At 52.8% G+C, this 23,780-nt stretch overlaps 2 protein-coding genes across 14 annotated transcripts; one reads left to right on the top strand and one right to left on the bottom strand.

Annotated features, from left to right (window-relative positions):
* Positions 1-14,425, top strand: DCTN2 (dynactin subunit 2). Its single transcript, XM_059403535.1, has 14 exons — positions 1-202; positions 1,142-1,210; positions 9,658-9,754; positions 9,928-9,989; positions 10,313-10,411; positions 11,093-11,253; positions 11,447-11,597; positions 11,920-11,985; positions 12,199-12,237; positions 12,399-12,476; positions 12,566-12,637; positions 12,848-12,950; positions 13,069-13,160; positions 13,972-14,425. The coding sequence occupies exons 1-14, from the start codon at positions 167-169 to the stop codon at positions 14,056-14,058; spliced, it is 1,212 nt and encodes a 403-aa protein (XP_059259518.1). The 5' UTR covers positions 1-166; the 3' UTR covers positions 14,059-14,425.
* Positions 14,426-14,581: 156 nt separating this feature from the next.
* Positions 14,582-23,717, bottom strand: MBD6 (methyl-CpG binding domain protein 6). Of its 13 annotated transcripts, none has more exons than XR_009404851.1 (15): positions 21,640-21,912; positions 20,571-20,634; positions 20,258-20,394; positions 19,852-19,954; positions 19,559-19,721; positions 18,283-19,332; positions 17,445-18,106; positions 17,016-17,169; positions 16,665-16,840; positions 16,125-16,538; positions 15,966-16,033; positions 15,691-15,754; positions 15,382-15,551; positions 15,055-15,118; positions 14,582-14,796 (listed from the first exon to the last, which is right to left on the bottom strand). XR_009404851.1 is itself a non-coding variant. In XM_059403529.1 (13 exons), the coding sequence occupies exons 3-13, from the start codon at positions 20,368-20,370 to the stop codon at positions 15,477-15,479; spliced, it is 3,042 nt and encodes a 1,013-aa protein (XP_059259512.1). In that variant the 5' UTR covers positions 20,371-20,394; positions 20,571-20,634; positions 23,686-23,717; the 3' UTR covers positions 15,125-15,476. The 13 variants fall into 13 exon arrangements, 5 of the variants coding, with proteins under 5 accessions (XP_059259512.1, XP_059259511.1, XP_059259514.1 ...); XR_009404857.1 differs by having other exon boundaries at positions 15,055-15,114; XR_009404856.1 differs by having other exon boundaries at positions 15,386-15,551.
* Positions 23,718-23,780: the final 63 nt, after the last annotated feature.

The following is a 23,780-nucleotide window of genomic DNA, read 5'->3' as shown; positions in this document are numbered from 1 at the left end:
TCGCTCCTGTACGATTCCTGTCGCGAGACTTCCTGCTCCTCCACCTCCTCCGCCGCTCCCTTTGCCGCCGCCTAAGCCCGGGACCCGGACCCAGCCTCTCCCCTACCCGAACACCGGCCCCGGCTCCACCGAGGCCCCGGTCCCCCAACCCCGCCTCGCCGCCGCCATGGCGGACCCTAAATACGCCGATCTTCCCGGCATTGTGAGTACAGGGCCAACCCCGGCTCCCCAGGACCGCACCCCCGACCTACTAAGGACCCCCAACAGACACTAACCCTTGACCCCTCCCGCCTGCAGCTCCTCCTCCGCCCCAGGGCTCTAGCTTCTGGCTCCCGGACGGGCCACAGCATCCTCCGGATTCTTACGACCTGACTTAGCCCGGCCGCGGAATGACTTACCAGGCCTTTTTCCGGCAGTCGCCGTTTCTCCGCCCCAAAATCGTCTCTGGGCGCTTAGCTCTTTAGCCCGAGTGTTTCTACCATCCGTGTCAGCACCACCCGTATCTCTCCTATCTCCCCATAAGGCCCCTCCCCCCACCATCCCAACCCCAAACACACATACCAGGCCACTTGGGGATGGCCTTCACCTTGCCAAAGAAGAGGTTACCATGGCAGAACCCTTCTAGTACCAGATAGAGTACCAGAACTCTGCCCCCCCCCCGGCACCCCCCCCCCCCCCCCCCCCCCCCCCCCCCCCCCGCCCCACACATGCCGGCCTGTACCCTCCTTTTGTGCTGCCTTGCCTGAATTCTCAAGGGTGGGGGTTGGGTCACAGGACCTTGTACTGAGTCACTCTCAACCTTTGTGCCAGGATAGCGGTGTATAGGGCCTAATTGGAAGATAACGCTCTCCTACTTCGAGCATAATGATTGCCAAGAGCCCGCACCCTTTCCGATTCAGGGTCACATCTTTGTCATCACTTACAGTCACCACTTACCATGAGGTCCCAACTGTGCCCTCTGTCATTCTCACCCCTTTAAGACATGGGAACTATTATACAGTTCACTGGATAGGTAGAAGAGAGGCGACAGAATCCTGGCCTCACAGCCTGTCTTCTCTGTTAGCTTATTGAAATGGAGTGGGTCAGGAGTATTGGTGGATGCTGGGTAATGAGGTAGGGTGGTCACTGCTTCTGTCTGCAGGCCAGGAACGAGCCAGATGTTTATGAAACCAGCGATCTGCCTGAGGATGATCAAGCCGAGTTTGATGCGGTAAGACTATGTGCTGCTTCAGTACTCTTACAGACCCTGACCTCTCTCCCCCAGGCTGACCCTTTCCCTTTACTGGGGAGCCACAACAATAAGCAGGTATGCCAACCCAGCCTGGGAGGTATGTAGGTTGCAGGCGTACAGCCACCAGTGAACAGTGCTAGGAAGGAGAGCCCTGTCTGTGGAATCACAACTAACAAGACCTGACTTGGGTCTTTTTAAATAAAAGTTGAAATATCTCAAGACAGTCTTGTTTGGAGCCAGTGATTTAGGGAGGCCTCTGGGTGCTAGTCTATAGTAATGAATCCTGAAGCCTGAGCACTTACAAACTCCTTGAGGTTAGGATGTAAGCCTTCAGTTTCATAAAATATTTCACTTGATGCATGTTCATCAGTATCCAGCAGGAGCTAGATTTTGAAGTATAGAGGAATAGTCTTTTTCCTGAATACCCAATATCCGTTGAGCAAGGAGTGAGAAAGTGATGTGAAGATTTTAGAAAGATAAGGGATCCAGTCAGAGCAAAACAAATTTTTTTTTAAGATTTTATTTATTTATCAGAGAGAGAGAGAGCGAGCACAAGCAAGCAGAGAGGCAGGCAGAGGCAGAGAGAGAAGCAGGCTCCCCACTGAGCAAGGAGCCTGATGTGGGACTCCATCTCACGACCCTGGGATCATGACCCGAGCCAAAGGCAGTGGCTTAACCAACTGAGCCACCCAGGCACCCCAGAGCAAAACGAATTTGAGGAAGAATGTAAATATTTCCTACAGCAAAAGAGAGTGAGTCCCTTAGCACTTTAGGACCTAAGAAGAACTCTAAGGAGGAAATGAGCTGTGGACACATTTTAACCATGAGGGGAACCACTGAGCATGTTGATTGAATGTGTTCATTCTATGTTGGGTTTTGTGCAATGCAGAGGAAGAAATGTCCCTGCCTTTAAGGATGCCCCAGTCTAATGGTGGAGTTAGGATACATACAGTTTAGGAAACATGGAATAAACAAAATGGAGTGAATAGAAATCAGCATGGTAAAAACTTGTATGTAAGTGTCAAGGGGAACAAAGGTCTGTTAGCATTTTTTACAAGATGTGTTATAGGTTCTATTCCAGAGAGAGCTGGGCTAAGGTCACATTGATGAAGCAGGCTCCGTATGTGTGTCTCCAAGTCCTGTGGCTATGTCTGTGGGGCTGGTTAGTCCTGGAGAATGCTGGCTGCTGGCTTCTAATGTATGGCTTGGTGTACTCACTTATTCCTTATTTGATTTCCCCCATGTGGAAATGGTTCCTATTCTGTGGGAACACCTTCCCTGTCTCCTCTCTCAGTGGTGTGTTCCTTGTGGCTTCTGTACTTGCTGGCATGTCAGTCTGTCCCCCAAGCTTGAATATCTGGAGATAATGCAGATGTTGTCTTTGCTCGAGGACCTGGGAGTGCACCTGTCAGTCTAAGATGTATGTTACTAGGAAGCTGTCTTTGACCTCACAGAGCATGAGTGTAGAAGCTGAGGACTTCAGTCCTCTGACCCATTTCAGAGACTGTTCAACTCTGGCCTAGGCCTCTGCCCATAAAGTGTCACAACTTCATGGTGAGATAATTAATGGCATGTTGTCTGTTTGTCACTGATTGTGATATGAATGGGCAGTATCACAGCAATCCCCCTCCCAAAAGAAAAAAATAACATGTGTAGTTTTCCTTTTGAAAGTCCTGGGATATTTCTTAAAGAAGAAGATGACAGGCATGGATGGGAGCACCTGAATGTGCAGCCCTGATTGGCTGTTTTTCCCTGCGGTGCCTGAGCAGCCTATTTCAGTAATACCTAGTGGGATGGCTGATAGGGAGGGATTCCAGAAGTGTTCATTTCCTGCAGCATATTGTTCAGGATGATGGTATAGCAGTGCATAGGAGCTGGTTGGTAAATACAAGAAGAGTCGAGTTTCCTCCATCACCTAAGACACAGCTAAATGAATCTTCATCACTAGGTGGGAGGGAGAAGGGTGGGGAGACCTTCAGCTGCTTCAGAAGGAGGGGGGCGCTGAGATATTTACTGATGTCAGCTAATGTCTCTGGCCTCTGGGTGTCCCTGTAGGCCTTAGGAAGGCAGCCTTCGGGAAGTCAGCTGAGTAATGGTCCTGTTCCTGCTCTTAATATTGATTTAAATGTGCAGCTTGAAGAGAAGTGGGTTGTACTTAGTCCAGAAGCCTCATGTCTGTGAGGCCTGAATTCTCACTAACAGCCTGTCCCCTCCCTTCCCAAGACGTAGCACTGATGACAACATGTAACCAGCATTGTGGCTGAACTGTGAGGTTTTCAGTCACCTTAACTCCTGGCAACAGAATGTTTTGCCTTAGTCTCCAGATTATTTTCAACTTTAATTTGATTCATTTCTACATAGATAACATATGTGCATAGAACAAAAGTCTCTTCCCACCCCTGCCTGCCACCACCCAGGTCCCTTCCCTGAAGACAAACAATATGATCATTTTCTAAAGGAACCTTTTGGGGGATCTCCAGATTTTTATTTAAAGGAATAATCAGAGTGTTGACCCTCACTGTCTTTTAACCTCCTTCCTCTGATTGCTCCACTGTGGAAAAAACTCAGCTGCTGAAGGAAATAATGTCCCTTAAAGATTGTCATTGCTCTGGGGATAAAAATATATGTTTATAAAAAATAAAAAATAAAAAAAAAAGATTGTCATTGCTAGTTTAATTTAATCATAAAAGCATTGCAGTTCCTATAGTGGAGGGGATGGTGGAGGAAAGTAGTATAAAAGGTTTTAGTTTTGCTAAAGATGATCCTGATTTTCCTACTATTCCTTTAAAACAATTTTAGCAGGAAGGAAAATACTCTAAGGTAAATGGGCCAGACAGCAGCACACGCTAGCCCTTTCCTCTTCAATGTAAGAGAATCTCGTCTCTGCATTTCCTAGGTTGATTTGGACGATGGGCTTACTTGGAGACTTTTCTTAAAATGTCTTGTCAGGAAAGCTAATTCCCGACTGGAATTTCCTCCCTGCTGGACCCCCAGTCTACCTTGGGTCTGTGAGGCATTCTGCTTCTGGCTTTTGAACTGCTGGAGCAAGGAGAGTAAATTTAGAAAATCTCACTAGAAACAGGCTATAGTTTCTCCCTTGATGACTTACTGATCTCCAGTGCCATGCGAAAGGGGAAAAAATGACCTAGCCACAGTCTGACAGGGCCCTGGCAGAGGCTGTTCTCCAAAGGGTAGATACTGCTGGACACTCCACCAGCTTGAGATGAGAAACAGTATGTTGTCTTCCTTACAGTTTGAGATACCATAGAGTTTGCTTGATTGTGTTCATTGACTGTTGGCGCTCTTGAACTTACCTGAGTTTTTCCTAATGCTTCCCCCATCCTCCCTCCTCACCACCTTGCCTGGACACTAGTTTGCACAAGTAAGACCATTCGATGCTTCTTCTCTGCATGTTTTTTTTTTTTCATCTGCCATCTCGCATGCAATGCTCTGTCACTGTACTATTGTTGTAGCTAATCGTTTTGAATTCTGTCGAGTCCCTAGCTGGGTCATTAAGGGGCCTATTGGCCTTATGTTTAAAAATCATTAATCAAGGTTTGGAAGTATAAATCTGATTCATGAGTCATTGTCTCTTTCCCTTGTGAGGTCTGCAGAATAAAACTGTCCAATGGAGGATGGAATAGAAACATGGAGGCTAGGAATGCTTTTGCATATGAGGCATTTAGGGGCTGGAGTTAGAAGGGGTTGGCTTTCTCCTCCTCAGACTGAAATGAATTAAGAGAAAAGAAGTAACTGTTAGCCATTCTAGACAAGGGTAGAGAACAAGGGGGACAGTCACAGTCCTCACTTCTTAGCTGTGTGTAGACTATCCCTGGGAAATACTCATTTTAATGTTCCCTGTGTTAAGCCTTTAGATAAAAGTAAATGGGATGGGAAAGGAGTGTTACATGTAATTTTAAGGTAGTAACTTGGATTATTTGTGCTTTCACGAGTCTTTTTGTTTCTGTACCCCTCCTTTAGGAATGGGTGGATGGTCAGCATTATGTTGATCCATCCTGGACAGTTTTCTTCTACAGCATTCTCCAACTTCCTTGTCAGCATGGTTCTGAAGTCCCCCTGGCTGCAGTGTTGGCAAGGAGCCTTAACGGGCTCAGAGAACAGCAGTGGCCTCTTTCCCTTTCTGATCTAGACCTCAGGTCTTGCCCTCTGAGGCACAGCCATTTAGCCAAACAGCCCTGGGGAGTCAGGGGGTCCATTAGTGAGAGGGACTGGGAGTCTTGTACCAGGTAAACTGGTACCTGGGATCAGGGCACTTGGAATTTTTCAGTCAAGGTGGCTGGGTGGACTGTTTCTGTGATGACTGTTAATACTCCAGGTTATAGGAATTATGCCTAAAAGCTCATCATCCCACAGTGCCCCCAAAGGACAGACCTGGAGGTGGTGTATACGGTTTACAGACTAATATGCCACTTTTCCTTTTCTTTGGTTTTCTATCCTCCCCCACTCTGCTTGTTCCTCATGATTTGAATTTGAACTTATAGCTCATTGTCTCTCTCTCCTTGAGTTTCTCCCAGGCTGGTTTTAGCTTGGTGGGGCAAATAAGAGAAAGGTAGTGTGTGTGTGCCTCCCCTTGTGTATTCGCCTGTGTGCGCCTGTGAGTGCTTATACTCCCTCTGTGCAGAGACCTCCCAGTGTAGACCCACAGGGTCTGGATCTCCCTTGACCCTGATCTGAAGTAGGAGTCTTGGCTTAACTGGGCCCTAGCATCAGACAGGGGATGGAGAGGTGGAGGCTCAGGCGTTTCTAGGTGAAATCTCTGAGGCAGGAAGCACTTGTCTTTGTCCCACCGCGCATTGTCATATATACATAACCATCTTTAAGCTTCCACGATTCTGCGTGCCCATCAGTAGAGCTCCTGGAGAGGCAGGGCGTAACACTAGATTTCCCTCCTTGCCTAAAAGCCAGAGCCTTGTCTGTGTATCTGGACTAAAAGAAGGCCTCTTTGGAGTACTCTCACCTTTCCCCCTTTTCCATGCTCTAACCTCTGTGAATCTTGTGAGCAGAAGGTGGAAGAAACATATTCTGCACATGGGCTGGGACCTATGAATCTTGGTATCCTCTGGGTTCTTTGTGCTCACACGTCATAGCAGAATTGCTCTGGTTCCCCTGGGGCTGTGGGGGTAGTTACGAACTAATCAAGGTGGATGCAAACACACTGGACTATCCGAGGGGCCGGAACGTGCCCTGCCTCTCCTCTGGCAGTGGAGAGCGAGAACGGGTGCTTCATGTTTCCTGACACTCACCATCTCCTGACATATTTTGTTCTGCTTAACCTTCAGTCCTGTCACGCTACCCTTACGGGCACCCTCATTGCAACCAGTTCCACCATCCAGACATCTCATTCTTCAAGACTAGAGAAGCCAAGAGACAGTGAGACTTGAACCATGAAGTCTCCCCTTGAGAAGGACTAAGAAGCCCCTCAGTCAGCTTCGTGTCCTTAGAGTCACCACAGCCTCTGCTTCACATTCTGCCTTGTCTGCCCCCACCCCCACTTTCCTGTTCCTGCCACTAGCTTGCACCATCTCACTAGTTCTCAGATAATCTTACATTGCTTCTAATGGCAGAGTTTCATGACATTCTCACCACCAGAGAGGAAAGGGTCCCAAGGTCTTCTTTCTCTTGGGGTACGTAGTGGCTCCAGCTGAAACTTCTGGGCCCCCAAATTTTGCTAGGCTCCCCTGGGCCCTATGGTGCAGTGTGTTTGAAGCTATCATATAGTGCATGTGACAATTTGCTAATAACAATTTTGTCTTTTTTTTCCCCTCCCTCACCCCCATTTCCCCACTCCCTTTCCTTTTAACTCTTTTGATTTTCTCACCTCTGGGGAAAACCACCAGGAGCTGGTAAGAAGTCTGACCTTTCATCTGCTTTTTAATGGGGTGTGCTGTGATGGGCAGTTGTTTCTCTGTCCTTTTGTCTCTGCTAAATCTTTAATCCCTCTATCCAGCCCCACCTCCCGGCGACAGCCTTTTCCCATCTTATGAATCACTGTAGTGACACTGCCCCCAGCCCATGCCCCCAGATTTCTGAGGCACTGGTGGAATGGGTGCCACTGGAGGACAGAAGGGTGCTGGCCATCTGAGTCTCTGGGACCACATCCTTGGAGAGGCTCTAAGGAGATGCCAGTGTCTGGCAGCTCTCCTGACCCAGACCATGATCCAAAGTGGAAAGAGTGAGATGAAAGTGCTATTAATTCCCACCACTGTCCAGGACCTCTGAGGCCCACACTTTGTACATTGACCCTTTTCTACTCAACCAACCCCTTACCTACTTAGGAAAGTAGCTTCTCATCAGCAAAGTGCCTGGCCCATAATGAGGGTATTAATAGATGGCAGCCATGATTAATTTCCTTCCTTGGTCTATAGACTATGCTTCCCATTTGTCTTTTTAGGAGGATTTTTTTTTTTTTTTTAAGATTTTATTTATTTGTCAGAGAGAGAGAGGGAGAGAGCGAGCACAGGCAGACGGAATGGCAGGCAGAGGCAGAGGGAGAAGCAAGCTCCCTGCTGAGCAAGGAGCCCGATGTGGGACTCGATCCCAGGACGCTGGGATCATGACCTGAGCCAAAGGCAGCTGCTCAACCAACTGAGCCACCCAGGCGTCCCTTAAGAGGATTTTTTTAAATGGATTTCTACCTCATTGGCCTTGACTGGGGCAGTCACAGGGAGGAGTGTGAACTTAAGAGAAGGTGGTCCTCTGTCCTCTCTCCTCATTGGGAGTCCTCAGACACTTTGCAGAGGCCGGAGACCGCACAGTTATTTGGCCTGTGGGTGCTCTGGCCATACATTTCAGAGAAGATTAAAGACAGAATAATTTGGGGCTCAGTTGTTTCTTTACCCTTGCACATAGGATGTTGAGCCCTTTGGTTTTCCCTTAATCTTTAGCTGCTCAGCACTTCCCTGAAGAAGAGGTAAAGGTCAAAGTTGATGTTTTCTCCTTACTCCCTCCCTTCCCTATTTTTAAAGCTGCCACTCACACTGATTCCTTCTCTAATAGCAGATCAGAGATGAAGGATGGAGCTTCTGTCTGCTGCTCTTCATGATGCCTCTCCATTATCATTCCCTGCTCCCACCCTCAATACCCACACACAGGCAGAGACTCTCTGACCAGTCCTGGCTGCATGTTAGAATCAGCTGGGTAGCTTTTCAGCCGGCCTACTCTCCTGACCCTACCCCAGAACAATAATGAAATCAAAATCTACAGAGAACCCAGGCCTTTTTTCCACTTTTTTTAAAATTTTAATTTATTTTTAATTTACATTTTGTAAGTGGTGCAAATACATGGGCAGGGTTGAGAACTGTTGTTCTAGTTAAAGGCAAGAAGACTCACTTTGCCAGCTGCCTTCTATAGAAGGTGGAGCTGTCGTCCCCCAATAGCACAAGATCCTCGGGCCTCCCTCCCCCTCTTTCACGAGGACAGTGAGAGCTGCTGGACTGCTGACAAGGGAAGGAGATGTGTAAAGTGCCTGGTCTTGGTGTAGTTACTGGAATCTGAACAGCCAGTCAGTATCTAGTAAGGAGGGAACCACTCTGCTAGGGTAAACTCTCTTTATTACACTCTTCCCCATGCTCCCTGCTAAGGAGAGAGCTTCAGTGCTTGATACAAGAGCAGAGGGTGCAGTGAGAAGAGGCGGGTGCTGTGGCTTCTCTTCGAGAGGCTTCTCTCTGAGAAGCTGCTGGGCTACTTCCATGTCAGGATATAGGCGTGGCCCTCACCCGGGCGTCCTTTTGGCAAGCAGGTAGTGCTTATGCTTATTGTTTCTAAGACATCCCTTAAAAAATATATAGTAATCTTTTGCCTCTTCTCTTTGCATCCTGAACTCCCCAGCCTAATGGCAGCCTTGGCACTGGACTGCTGGTCATGTCCTCTCCCAGCCTTACTTTTGTATCTCAGAGCTGGTATCTTCCCTTCAGCAGCATATTCACCGTCAGAGTTAGCAGCTGGAATGTCTGCCACTCTTCCTCTTTCCTCCCAGCAAGGATGGGAGGTTAGATGAAATGTCCATCCTCAGCAACAGGGAGATTTACTTTTGGGAGGGGGGGGTTCAGAGAGGTCAGGCTAGTTTCTTGGCCTGAGTGCATGGTGTGTGCTAGGTAACTGGGAGGGCCCCAGTGGGTGGGGTGGGGGGTGAGGGGGAGGCTTATGTACAGAGTGGGTGGGGAGGTTATGCTACCTCTGTTCCTTGAATCAGGGTGTTAATATTTATACAACTGAGACTCCCAATTTACCAGGAAGCTTCCGTTCCCTAGGTTGAGCCTGGGTCAGCAACTTGGAGTGGAGCCGCCCTTTTCTTCTCTTGGGAATGTGGGGCCCAATCTCCTCTAGTGGTTTGGGGGTTTTGTGGGGTCAGGGAAGTCTAGGGTGAGAATGAATCTGCCCCTGGCCTGAACTCCCTGTTCCTGCAGGAGGAGCTGACGAGCACAAGTGTGGAGCACATCATTGTCAATCCCAATGCCGCCTATGACAAGTTCAAAGACAAGAGAGTGGGGACAAAGGGACTTGGTGAGACTGGGCTGGAAACTGGATGGGGGGAGGTCTGTCCTTGGGCCATAGTGGCATGCTTTGGGGGAGAAGGTCTTCATGGAGATCTTTCATGGTAGCCCCGACAGTCACCTGAGACCGTGACTGCCCTGGGCCTAGATCAGGCCCTCAATTCCATCTTCTTTTCTTGGCAGATTTCTCAGATCGTATTGGAAAAACCAAGAGAACAGGATATGAATCTGGAGAATATGAGCTGGTTTGTTGTGTGTGTGTGTTGATGGTGATGGTGCCGTGATCCTGGTTAGGAGGGACATCAAGGGACACAGTCAGGCTTCTGGGTTTTTCTCTCTTTGGGGTTCCCGAGAAACCCAACAGGACACAGTTGAGGATGCTTAGTCCCCCTGCTGTTTGCTCTGGAGAGTCTCCAGGCCTCCAGTTTTTTTGTACCAGGTTGTTCTGTACTAGGCATTCTGAATTGGATGGGATATCCTTACAACCTAAGCTCAGGGTTTGGATAAATTCTTGAGGAGGCTCCCTGTACCAAGGGATTTAACTTCACTATATGTGCTTGCTGTCTAGCTTGGAGAGGGCCTGGGAGTGAAGGAGACACCGCAACAAAAGTACCAGCGACTATTGCACGAGGTCCAGGAGCTGACAACTGAAGTTGAGAAAATCAAGGTACTTGTAAACTCCCTTCTCTTCTTTGTGCCCTGACTTACATAGCAGAGTAGGACCTCACAGCAGGAGGAAAAAGGTTCCCAAGGCTCCTTGGTAAGGAAGCTGGGGTTCCTAGGTTTAGGGGTATAAATAGATCTATATTCAGTACCATAGGTGGGTAAGAACCATCCAGTAACTTCCAGCCACAGCCATTCTTTTTTTTTTAAGATTTTATTTATTTATTTGACAGAGAGAAATCACAAGTAGATGGAGAGGCAGGCAGAGAGAGAGAGAGGGAAGCAGGCTCTCTGCTGAGCAGAGAGCCCGATGCGGGACTCGATCCCAGGACTCTGAGATCATGACCTGAGCCGAAGGCAGCGGCTTAACCCACTGAGCCATCCAGGCGCCCCCAGCCACAGCCATTCTTAAGGGCCTTGATCCTTTTTTCTGTTGTTGTTGTTTTTAAGATTGTATTTATTTGAGAGAGAGAGAGAGCAAGTGCGCGCATGAGCAGAGAAAGGGGTGAAGGGAGAAGCAGACTCCCCACTGAGCAGGGAGCCAGGTCTGAGGTCAGTCCCAGGACTCTGGGATCATGGCCTGAGCCGAAGGCAGACACTTAACTGACTGAGCCATCTAGGCACCCCCTTTTTCTGGTCTTGATTGCCCTGGCCACCCCTCATTGTCTGCTTCTTCTCCTACCAGGCAACGGTGAAGGAGTCCGCCACTGAAGAGAAGCTGACCCCCGTGGTGTTGGCTAAACAGCTGGCTGCCCTGAAGCAGCAGCTAGTTGCTTCCCACCTGGAGAAGCTGCTGGGACCAGATGCAGCCATCAACCTTACTGACCCTGATGGAGCTCTGGCTAAGTGGGTGTCCTGCTTTGTTGGGAAATCATTGCTGCCTGGGGCATAGGGTCACTCAGCCAGGTATTGGCCAGGATACTAAGGGGAGAGGTACCCTAGCTGTTCCTTAATGCTGAGCGCAAGGCAGAAATGAGAGAGGGCTGGGCTTGCCCACATCCTTCAAGTTCTAGTCTTATTACTTGGTCTTCTGTCCCAGGCGCCTGCTTCTGCAGCTGGAGGCAACCAAAAACAGCAAAGGAACCGGTTCAGGGGGAAAGACCACCAGCGGTACTCTTGTAGATAGTAGCCTTGTCACTTATGAACTACATTCTCGGCCTGAACAGGACAAGTTCTCTCAAGCTGCCAAAGTAAGTATGTATGGTTGGTTGGGGGGCTGGGGTAGCATGGCCCTGAAGACTTTCCTACCTCCCTCCAGGGGATCAGAGATCAGGGTGCTGGGAATGCTTCCGATTCCTCTTGATGTTTCGTTCTCCATGTTTCCCTCACCCATCTACTTTCAAGATTTTAAGAATGTGATCAGGTTGTGTTCCAGAGAAAGTGGTCCCTTGGCAGAGTGGAGAGGAGGAGGGAGGGGAATGGCAAGCGGACAAGCAGAGAAGAGTGGGATGTTAGTGCCTGCTGCAGCGGCAGGCAGGCGGGTGGCGAGTTTCACTCCCTTCCTCGTCCTAGGTTGCAGAACTTGAGAAGCGCCTGACAGAGCTGGAAGCAACTGTACGCTGTGATCAGGATGCTCAGGTTAGGTGCTCTCCTTTACTGAGTCTGACCTTGCATCCTGCGCCCTCTTCCCTGACACTCAGAGCATTCCACAGAACCCCGGGGAGAGTGGGAAGGTCTTCATTTATCAGATCAGCCAGTGGGTTGCCGGCTAGACCTGGGAAGGATGGGAGACAGTAGTAATTGTGAGGAGACACAAGAACCACTGATTTCTTTCCTCCTCTTCCCCGCCAGAATCCCCTTTCAGCAGGTGTTCAGGGAGCCTGTCTCATGGTGAGTATACAAGGAACCAGAGTGTTGGATTACAGAGGAGATAGTGAGGTTGGGTTTGTGGGTCCATAGCTGTATATTAATCACCTCCAGTGGAATACAGTGGCGCCTTCCTAGTCTGATCCTTTCCCCTCTATGAATTTTGTCCCAACCTCCACCCCCAGGAGACTGTAGAACTGCTGCAAGCAAAGGTGAATGCCCTGGACCTTGCAGTTTTGGACCAAGTGGAGGCTCGGCTACAGGTATTAAATGGAGGGCAAACTGGATTACAGGTAGCTTGGGACTTCAGAAACCCTGGGTGCCCTATCGACCTTGAAGTCTGTGTTTTCAGAGTGTCCTGGGAAAGGTGAATGAGATTGCCAAGCATAAAGCTTCTGTAGAAGATGCAGATACACAAAGCAAGGTCAGGAAGAGCCCTTCCCCCCAGTTCTGTATCCTTTCCTGTTCCCTCTTGTTTTCTGAGTCCTTCTGGTGGTCTTACCTGAGCTTGAGAGGTGCTGTCTTCATAAGCTCTTACCAGCTGAGACAGTGAGGGGCCTGCCCTCACCCACCCAGGTGGTCGTTGTGTACCTCACTTGGCCATCCCCTTAGGGCCCTGTCCTGTCCCCACCAGGTGCACCAGCTATACGACACCGTACAGCGCTGGAGCCCCATCGCCTCCACCCTTCCAGAGCTGGTGCAGAGACTTGTCACCATCAAGCAACTGCATGAGCAAGGTGGGAGGCCTGCTGCCGGGGGGGAGGGGAGAGGAATTGGACAGCGGGCAGCTTTTGTTTCCTCCCCTCTTGTTGTGGATTCTGATGTCATCCATACCTTCTCTACCTTCTTTTGTAGCCATGCAGTTCGGTCAGCTCCTGACCCACTTAGATACCACACAGCAAATGATTGCTAGCTCCCTCAAGGACAACACCACCCTCCTGACCCAGGTGTGTGCCCCTTTATTGGTCTGTTGCTTCTGTTCTCTAGCAGCCTGGGTTCTGCCTTGGCCCAGGTTGTAACGGGACGTGGCAGGGGCTTGGTTTGAGTCTCTACTGTTTGTCAGTGGTTGTGGGACCTTTGACAACTTACTTAACCTGTGAACTTCCATCTTACCATCTGGAAAACTGTACCTACCTCAGGGTTGTATGGATTAGGTGAAATACTGTGAGTGAATTGTTAAGAGTTCCAGTGAACCTGTTTTTCCTACAGCACCTACCCAGTCCCTCTACAGTCTCAGCTTAGCTTTCCCCTCCCTGGGTCCTCAGCCAGATGTGCTTGTATCCAGAGCACAGCACACTGGGAGGAGTATGGACTCTGAAATGAACAGCAGGCTCCAATCTTGTTTTACCGCTTCCTCTTCTCTGACACTGGGTAGTGAACTTCACCTTCATTCTTAGCAGTGCCCAGCACATGGTCCTCAGTTTCTCTTGGAGGCACTGTTTTCAGTGCTGAGGGCAGAATTACAGTGGAGAGACCCAACACCACAGGACCATCAGATGAATGAAGAAATATATAAAGTATAATATGTTCTGCCTCTAGAGCTGTTTTCTAAAGTTTTGAGCCAGTAAAACTCTCATTCCAGTAAAATCATACCTGTTCCTCATTATATAAAACAGACCAAAACAGCTACTATCACATGCCCACTCGGGCCCGTAAGCTATGCTTCCATTTCTTGTCTTCTCCAAAAGCATTTCTTCAAGTGCTCACCCAGGCAGGCACCTGGGCCTGATAGAGTAAAACATCTCTGTGACTTTCTAGGTGCAGAAAACCATGCGTGAGAACCTGTCCACGGTTGAGGGGAATTTTGCCAACATTGACGAGCGGATGAAGAAGCTGGGAAAGTGAGCACCCTTAGGAGATGGAGAATGGGGGTAATCCCTACCCCCTTGAACTCTGTTAACAGCTTACATAGGGTTTCCCCTTAATTATAACTCTTGCATCCCCATACCATTTGACACTGGGGGCAAAGGGGTTCTTCTTGCATGTGGGGTTTACACCCCTCCTCCGAGGAATACAGAGTGGTAGCTGGGGGACATTAGATAGTGGTCTCCCCTCAGGCCCCGGGGATGTGGGCCTTGCCACATGCCAGCTCCTGTCCAGTACTGCTTTGCTTGGGGCGGGGCAGGATTGGGTCCTGTCCTCCAGCACAGCTCCCCTGGCTGGTTGCAGTTCTGTACAACTGTTTCTGACCATTAAATGCTGTTGTACTCTGTGTGGCCCCTGCTGTTGTTTCCTGGGGAAGAGGCAGCACTGAGACAGACCTCCACAGCCTAATAGGCAGCCTCAGCCCCTCTCTGCTACGAGAGGATTTAAACTGTAACCTGCTCTTACTAAAGAACTAAGGAAAAAATGAGTACAGAGTCAGAGCCAGAGTTTCAAAATATTCTCATCTGTTAAATTAAGAGTGTCTCCCATAGAAAAGCAGTGGAGGCCCCACAGGGCAAGTACAAAACAGAATTAAAACTCCCAAGGGTCTTGTCTTTACAAAAGAAAAGGCAGGAGGCAGCCCCTGGACAGCGGGTCGTGCTGGCCGCTCCGGTTGGACCACGTTGCATAATCCTCGGTCGCATCATCACAACGTCTCTGAGCATTCCGATGGGGGAGAAGGGGCAGTGTAGTGTGTGTGGGAGGAGAGGCCCAGTGGGCTCTCTGTGCCCCCTTACCCCCTTTTAGATCCCAGAGGAAAGTAGAGGGAAGCTGGCTACACCTTGAAATGAGGCTATGTGTTTCAAACCTGGGGACAGGGGTAAGAGGGGGATCTGTGCTTTGAGCAACCTGAGCCAGAGGCAGAGGGGTGTTGGAGGGGTGAGGGGGGAATGCATGATGCTTATTGCTTTGTACCTTTCACTGGGAAGGAGGGCAGCAGCCAACAGTAGCTCACAGGTTTGTAAACTGAGCCTGCTGGCTTCAAGAAGGGAGGCAATGAAGTCGAATTAAATATAAAAGAGTCATTTGTGCAAAAATAACTTAAACAAATAAAAGACCTGGGGAAGGGGGTGTTCCCCTTAGCCTGGTGGGGAAAGGGCCATATACCACCCCCCCAGGCCTTTTCAGTGACATGGCTTTGGGGGGGAGGGGGTGAGCTTCCCTACCCCCTGCAATGGCTCAGGATGGGATTGTAGGGGAAGGGCTTGCATTTGTGCTCTGAGTGGGGAGTAGTGCCCCCACCCACTGTCCACAGGTGCAGGTGGCTGGCAGGGGCTCCCAAGGCTCAGCACTCAGCTCTCCCCAATCAGGGTCAGATCCAGCTCCAGGTATGGCTGCTAAGGGGCCAGTTTCCTCCTCTTGTTTTTGGCAGGACGGCCAGGGCGGGCCCGGGGAGGCAGAGGGACAGCCGCCTATACAAGAGGGGAAGTTGAAAGAAGTGATCAAACAGCTAGGTATCAGGAAGTCTTTTATTTTCTCCCCACTCCCTCTACTCCTCTTCTCCTGCCTCATCCCTTACAACGCCCCCCGCCAACCCTGACACACACTTACGCGGGTTGTAGGGCTGGGGTCCAAGGTAACGTCCTGGCGGGAGCTACTGCTGTTCCGGGTAGGGCTGCAGTAAGGGCACGGGTGATCAGGAACGCTTCCCAAGCACCGCGTGAAGCTCAGAGTTTGGGTGGGAAACCTTCTACTTTGGGATAATAAAGGCATAATATCCCCATCCATATTTAAGTTTGTGCCTTTCTGAAAGTCAAGCCACTCGAGACATTTCTATAAACCATCAAATAGCAAAAGGCCAGGATTGGGGTAGGCCCAACACTCACTTGTATTTTCTCCTCCGGCCACGACGAGACTTTCTGACTACCCCTGGGGGCACCTGGGAAAACACAGACTGTATGTGTAGGAAAAATTAGGAAAAGGAACTGTGTTCCCAGCCTTTCCTCAGAACCCTTCAGCCCAAACCTCCATCACCCCACACTCACCTTAAGGTCCTCAGAATGGGGTCCAGGAGGGGATGGATCCTTGGGCTCAACACCCCCTTCAGCCAGCTCCCCATTATGCTGCCAGTGGTGGGTCCTTCTTGGGGACCGTTCCATTTGTCCATTGAAGCCACCACGTGCCCCCCATTTGAGGGCCAGTCGGCCAGGCTCTCGCCGGCTACCGGGCTTTCGGCCCCGGCCTGGCCTGGCCTCACCATTAATGCCCCTAAGACCCCCTCCTCCCCTCCGGCCCCGTTTCCCTGACCCCCTCCCAGTGAGCAGCTCAGGGACTGGGGGGTCAGGAGAACTGTGGGGTGGGGCTAAGGCACTGAGGGGAGGCCGGGCAGGCTCTGGTTCCAGGGCTGAGGTGGGGCTCTGAGGGGGCAGACAAGGGGCTTCTGGCTGCTCTGGAGGAATCTGCAGGCAAAAAATAAAATCTTAGTCCCAAATATGGTTCCTTGGCTACTGTATCTCAAAACATCCACTTCCAATTTGGGAAAAAATTCTGTCCGCAACACCCCACCCCCCACCCCCAACACATACCCTCACCTGGAGACTCTGTAGCAGGCAGGCTAGGGGACTAGAAGCCTCTGAGAGGGGTGGAGGAGCTCCCCCCCCAGGGAGGAGCTGCAGCCCCAACTGGCCAGAGAGAAGAGGGCCAGGAGGCTGCAACAGGCTGGGGAGGGCTCCAGGGCTGCTGGTCAGCGAAGACAGATCACCTATGGAGAAGCTGTAAGGTCAGGCATCTCCCTCTGCAACCCAACCCGGCTAGGCTGAACAGACCCTATTTACCTCTTAGGTTTAACCCCAGGATCAAAAACTCCTCCCCAAGTCATCCAGCTTCTCCTCTACTTCCTTTTTTTCTCTTTCACACCAGTTTTCCCTCAGACTCACCCAGCAGGCTGGCACTCAGCAGAGGGCTAAGGAGTTGGGGGGGTCTCCCTGAGTTGGAGGGGGCCTTGCCCAGAGAGGAGGCCCCCGGGTCAGTAGTTGCCGTGGTGACACTGGAGGTAGGTGGTCCAGGTTGGGGGGCACTCAGGACACAGGGCTAAGAACAAAGACCAATTATGACACTATGTGAAATAGTTCATAAACATACACTACTTTCACATATACGATCTCACTGAAGCCTCACGTGAAGTAGGCCACGCTTATTAAATACAGACCCAGTTCCTGCAGCCATCCTACCCCCAGCCAAGAACTAAGCCCTCCCCAAAGGCCCTGAGGAAGAGCTCAGGCATGAAACCGAAAGCCTTTGATTCCCAGCTCCCATCCCTGATTCTACCTCTTGTTCTGTCCCACCCACTCACCCCCTATCCTCACCTGGGGGGGTGTCCCCGAGGGGGGATCCAGGCTGGCAGCCAGCAGCGCAGAATTTAAAGCTATGAGGGTGGGGGGGGCTGAAAGTGGGGGGAACAGTAGGGGGGGCAGGTCTCCCAAACCTGAAAACGTCTCCCCACTTGGACCCCCAGCTCCCTCTGCAGATCCCTCCCCATCCCCAGCTGTGGGGCCCAGGGCCAACAGGGGCAGGAAAGAGGCAAGGAGGTTGCTAGGAGGTGCAGAAGGGGGTGGAAGAAGGTCTGAAGGGGCTGGTGGAAGCAGTGAAGCCACCAAAAGCGAAGGCCCTTCAGGCTCGCCTGGGGCTAGGGGAGGGCCAGGTCCCCCTGGTGGGGGTAGCAGAGGCTCAGGGGGAGGTTGTCCCCCTCCCCCAGCCAGCACACCAAATAAACTGTGGCTGAGCAATGGAGAAGGTGGAGGCTGCCCCAGACTCAGAGGGAGAGGCAAGGCCCCTAGCATCCCAGGAAAGCCGGCTCCACTCAGCGCCAGGCCCTGCTCCGGACTAGGGAAAGGGAGAGCCTCCCCACCAGCTAGGGGAGGCAGAGGGCAGGCTGAGCCCGCCCCCATCCCAAGCCCTTCAGATGGGCTTTGAAGCACAGGGCTGGGGACCAGGGGGGCTTTGGAGGCAGCTGGTGGGGCAGGGGCACCTGCAAAGGAAAAGAGAAATTCAGCTCAAGGGAGGACCTTTCTCCCAGCATCCAAAGAACCCAACCTTCCTGCCTCCAACCCAGAAAACCACCAAAGAGCTCTCTAAACTCCCCTAAGTGCTTTGGCTGCCTTTTTCCACTGGGAGAGGAGGAAGAGCTCTACCACACTCACGTACCTGGCACACTGCTGAGGCTGCCACTGGTGGTCCCAGGCAGGGAGGGTGGGATAGGGTGCCTGGGCTGGGGAGGGCTCCCTGAGGAGAGGGTTGGGGGAGGAGGAAGGTGTGCATCTGACCCCAAAAGGTTAAAGCTTCCATCAGAATGGGAAGGGCCAGGGGTGGGGAGTCCCAGCAGGGACAGCACAGAAGGGAGAATCGGTTGGGATGGCTCAGGGAGAGGAAATGGTTGGGGGACAGGAGCAGGGGCCCGAGGACGGCTCCTTCTAGGGGCTTGAGGGCCTCCCCCTTCTAGCAATCGCAGTACAGTTGGGGGTCTGCGGGGACGACGCTGAGAGGGACGAGGTGATGAGGAGTGGGAAGCGGAGGGTGTCTGGGCACGGGGCCTTCGGCCCTGTAAAGTGCTGGGAGGGGGGAGCGGGGGATGCTGTGCCTTGGCCGCTGCAGAAAGTAGGCTGCTAGCAAGGAAGGGAGGTGCCCCGGGCCCCTCCACCGTGGGGGCCCCTCCTAGGGGTCCCAAGACCAGGGGCAGGTGCATAGTGGCTGAAGACACTGGTGGCTGAGTGGCAGGACCAGGGGGGCCAGGGGGACCAGGGAGATTATTGCTTGGGGGCAGAGGAGGGGGCGTTAAGGCATCACTACAGTGGAAGAGAGAAGGGTCCGAAGGTGGTGAGGAGGAGGCATGGGGGGCTGGAGAAGAGCCCAGGTCAGGGGGCACCAGGCTGGAGCGGAGGGCAGCTCCCCAGTTGTAGGAGGGAGCATTGAGGCTGATAGCAGGTTGAGGAGGTGGGGCTGGAGAGGGAGCATTGCCCCTTGGGAGGAAACAGGGGCTGCTGCCTCCAGAGGGGATTGGGTCAGGAAGCCTTGGTGGTGGGAAAAGCCCCCCAGGGCCTGCTAGAGGGGGGAAGGCCTGTGAAACTGAGGGTGGTTCTGGGGGAAGGGAGCCAGGACCCCCATTAAGTGGAGTTGGAGGAGGGACTCGACAGGGAGGGAGGGCAGAGGGGGGCCCTGGGGACACAGTGTGGAACATCTGGGGGCTCGCTCCCTCTCCTGCAATAAATGAGAAATGAAGGGTCAGCCTGTGGCTTCCCTTCCAACAACTTTCTTTTGTCTTCTCCATCCCATATCCCATAAACTCCCAACCTCCCTGTGCCTTCCTCTCAAGCAACTCCCCACTCCACCCTTCTCCTTGCTCCCTCTCATAGAGCTCCTCCCACCATCCCTCTTCCAGGCCCTTAAGTCTTCCTCAGTTATCCATAAAGTGAAGAAGCCTCACCAGGAGAAGAGTGTGAGCAGGTGGTCTCCATGCTGCGGTACAGAGTTGCCATGGCAACGGCTTTCCGCCGGTGGTTGCACAGCTTGGTCATGTCCTCCTCTGATGCGGGCCCCACCCCGGCCCCACCCGGGGTCACCGGGGCCAAAGGGTCAAAGTTGAAAACCTGTAAGGTGGGAGTCATGGGCAGGGCCCCTGAGAGAGTGGAAACTGGCAGAAGAGCTACCACGGTCGGTGACTTGTATTAAGTCTCTTGGCTTATCCCTGTATTCTCTGACACCCCTCACCACTCTGACCTTGGGGACATTGAGTGGACACTCCAGACCGCACTTGCAGGTCCCATCGCTGAGGAGGTAGCTCCGGGTTTGCTCCAAGGAAGACAGCTCTGTGCCACTTGGGCTGGGAGAGCACAGGGTCAGAAAAGACGGAGTTAGTTGACACTGAATCAGAAAACCATACCTAAAGGACAGTTCCTTATTCAAAGACCTTCCTAAGAAGGACACAGGATAAAGAATGTGGAAAGAGAAAGAGGGAGAACATAGTTAAAGGGCCAGACATACACAGAGCAGAAAGGCTGACGAAGGAAGAACAGAGGAGAGCAACAGGGTATCAGAGAGCTGGGCGCTGAGAGGAGAAGCGGGAGAGAAAATGCAGGCAATGAAGGGCCTGGGGATAGAGCTCTGGAACTCTGAGGAGCCATACCTGATATAGCGCACAGCACCCTCTCGAACACAGCGCTGCCAGCCGATGGGGACAGATGTGGCCACAGGGCCCCCAGCTCTGTCTGCTCCACTGCTCTCATTGCCCCCATTCATTGTGTGTAATCAGCTCCCACGTGCCTGATAACACAGACATCCATGTGGGCATTAGGAGGATTAAACTGCACTGGGTACCTGAGGGAGTACTCCAGGAAGGCAAAGATTGTGGGGGGACCCAAAAGAACTCAGGGGCATGGAGAAACCCTTGGAGAGCTGGGAGAGAAATGAAGAATTCGCTGCCATCCCACTGTGGCTACCTGAACATCTCTGCAAACATTGTGGGGTCCAGTCTAAAGCCGGGGCCTCCGGCTTAGCCCACACCTGCAACACAGGAAAGAGAAGAGACTGTCAGAAACCTGCCCAGGACACTCTCAAGGGTAAGATCCTTAACCCTATGAGGTAAGTGCACACACAGATCTCAGGGATCTGCTGGCTGAGTCCACAACCATCCTTTCCATATACAGGCCCTAGGAAGCAGAGGATCAAAGCCTCAACTCCCAGGGACCAGGGAATCAGAGCCCAATCCCTAGACATAAAGGGCAAGGCCCCTTTGTCCCATCAGAGCCAGAAGACTTCACCCTGGAGTATGGGCAAATTCCCATAACGCCAAGACACTAGGAAGTTTCCTAGAGTCTGGGCCCCTGCTGTTCCCTACCCCCAGGAAGATCATATAAAAAGTACAGATTGCCCCACAGCTCACCAGGCAATTGCCCAACTGCCCTCTGGGGTGGTACCAACGGAACCCCCCATGCCTGCTCCATTAGACAATCACTGATCTAGTTCATTTGGATTTTCTTAAGAAAGGCTGGAATTATAGCTGTCTTCTCCCAGAGTCGAGAAGCTCCTGATTTCTCCCCAAGCCTCAGCAGGGGGATTCAGCACCTCCTACCCCACTGGCTTCAGACTGGCTCCCAAAGGGACTCTCCTCTGATATGTGGGGACGCCCCCCCCAACCCTGCAAGTATCCTCTCCAACCTCACCATCGCTCCTACCCTACACAGGCGGCTTCTAAACTTTCCCTCTCATAACAAGGCGCCCTGTCACCCAGCCTGCTTCACTCAGCTTGAGGAGGAGGGGAAGGCGCACGAAGTAGGAAGGAACTTGGGGAGAGGGCGGGCGGAGGGTGGGCGAAGCACTGTGGGGAGGGAGGTGAAGAAGGCAAAAGTCAAGCATTGAGAGGGAGAAACGGCGGGGGCAGGTGAGGGCGGGGGAGTGGGGATGAGGCCAGGGAAAGGGGCCGAGAGGACGCGGAGGGGGCAGAGGGTAGGGACTGGAGGGGAGGGGAGGGGGAGGGGCAGGGTGGGGGGGGCCGGGCCCTGCACTCACCGCGGCCCATGGTTCGGCCGGCCCCGCCCTGCGCAGTCGCGGCCCAGAGGGTGAGTGGGAGGGAGTGGGAGGAGGGTCGGTGGAGCCCGAGCCTCCGGTACGGCCCCGGCCGGTCCTAGCAGGAAGCGCCGCCGCCGCCGCCGCGGATCACCGAGCGGCCTCCCGCGCATGCGCCATGGGGGCCAGGGGCAGCCCTGGGGATTCCGTTCCCAGAAGGCACCGCGCAGGCTGCTGCCGCCGCCGTCGTCGCCGCCGCCGCCACCGCCGCAGCCGCCGCCGCCGCCGCCGCTGCCCGGACGGGAGAGGGGCGGGGCCGGGCCCCCGCCCAGCGGACAACGACGAGCCAACAGGAGGGGCCGCAGTGCGCATGCGGGAGCGCGCCTACCCCTCCCCCACAACCCCCCATTAATCCCCTAGAGAACAAACCCCCCCCGCGGCCCCCCCCCCCTCTGCGGAATCTGAGCCTCTTCCCAGGCCACTGGTGGCCAATCCTAGCCCTCCCCGGGGAGGGGCCCCTTCCAAAGCCACAGTCTGTTGGGGGAGCCAGGAATGTCAGGTCCGGGAGGGGCCGGCCCCAAAAGATGAAAGTCGCGACTTGCCCTGCCCCGCCCCAAAGGCTTCCCGGCTAGTGTGCTGGGACTTGACCCGCCTCCCCAGGTCAACATGTCACAACACGACCTCAGCCTGTCAAGTCACATGACCTTTGCCTGTCACTGACAACCTGGTCATGTCTTCGGGCCAGGAGAGACCATCTGGTCCAACACACCCCCCACCCCCATTTACAAAAGGGGAAATGGAGGTCTGGAGCAACGGAGCAGGCCTAGCCAAGGACCTGTCACTGTCACACCACCACCTAAACCTGCCTTCCAGCCACAACCGACCTTGTGACAGATACTATTTAATTCTGGCTGCCCCCACGAGGGTATGACAGTATATGTAACTGGCCGCCACACGGCATCTTTTTTCTACCTAATGGCTCAAGAAAAATACTTTGCATTTTTTTAATACTTTGCATTTTAAGTGGTGCTTTTCACTTTTGTTGAAGCACCCTCCAAGTTCATACTTCTCCCATTTTACCTTCACAACTCATTACTTTTATTTACAAACAAGAACGGCTGAGGCAGAGAGAAATTAGGTGGCTGGCCTAGGATCCCTGGGCAAGTGGGGGGGCAGGTGAGGCTAGAATCTGGGCTCCTGACAAACCAGTCCAAGGCAGTTGTGCGCGCAAGTGCACCCAATGTCCCAAGCAACAGGGCGCTAATGCAGCCCAAGCACCTAGGAGGCAGGAGGCTTGAGCACTGGCTCCTCACGGCCGGGAGTCACAGGACTTGCGCGTCTTGTCGGGTGAAAAGGGCGGGTCTTGATCTTTTGGTGAAGAGCACCAGAGCACCGTGGGGTGGAGGGGATGACGCGTGGGGAAACAGTGCGAATCGCATCCACTGGGCAAGGGACATGAATTCTGGCATGCTGAGGGCGCATTAGAAACTTCACCAAGATAGAAGTTAAGGGTGCTTTTCTGCGAGGAGCTGAAAATGACTATCAAAAGTATTCAAGTTCCTCGGTCCCTCTGGGGGATTTAAGGGGCTAAAAGACCTCGAGATTCTCAAGAAGAATACTCGAGAAGACGTTAGGCAGTCCTGTGGCTGGATGCAAACTTTCAAAGGAGGCTGGTTTAAAAGACCTTGTGCCTATTAAATGGGAGGGAACCAAGCAAAATGGGAGTCCCTTATGGAGAAGGTGCAACAGGGGCTAATGCCAGGTGGGCGTAATAAGAACTCCTGAGCAAGACAAGCTGCCCTGAGGCTTCTTAGGCAGCAAAGGGGCAGCCACGGTTGATAGCCGTTGAGGCCGTTGGGAGCCGGGCGCTGGCGCCCCGCCCTCTCCTCTCCCCTACACCACCACCACCCCCCGCGCCTCCCACCACCCTTGTAGTCCCCTGCGCGTGCGCGCGGAGACACCGGTTGCCAAACATTGCATCATCCCCGCCCCCCTTTCCTCCCCTCCCCCTCCTGCTCTCCCCTCCGCGCGCGCGCATGACTCACTCACCTCCTCCGCGAAGCCTCGTGACCCAAAGCCACTTCCGGGTCCAACACAGCGTCTACCACCAAGCGGGAGGGAGCGTTGGGGGCGGTGCCGCGCGG

The sequence above is a fragment of the Mustela nigripes genome, chromosome 6, assembly GCF_022355385.1.
Source record: "Mustela nigripes isolate SB6536 chromosome 6, MUSNIG.SB6536, whole genome shotgun sequence".
NCBI classification, from domain to species: Eukaryota; Metazoa; Chordata; class Mammalia; order Carnivora; family Mustelidae; genus Mustela; species Mustela nigripes.
The sequence above is the reverse complement of the archived record's forward strand: the minus strand, read 5'-3'. Positions and strand labels throughout refer to the sequence as shown.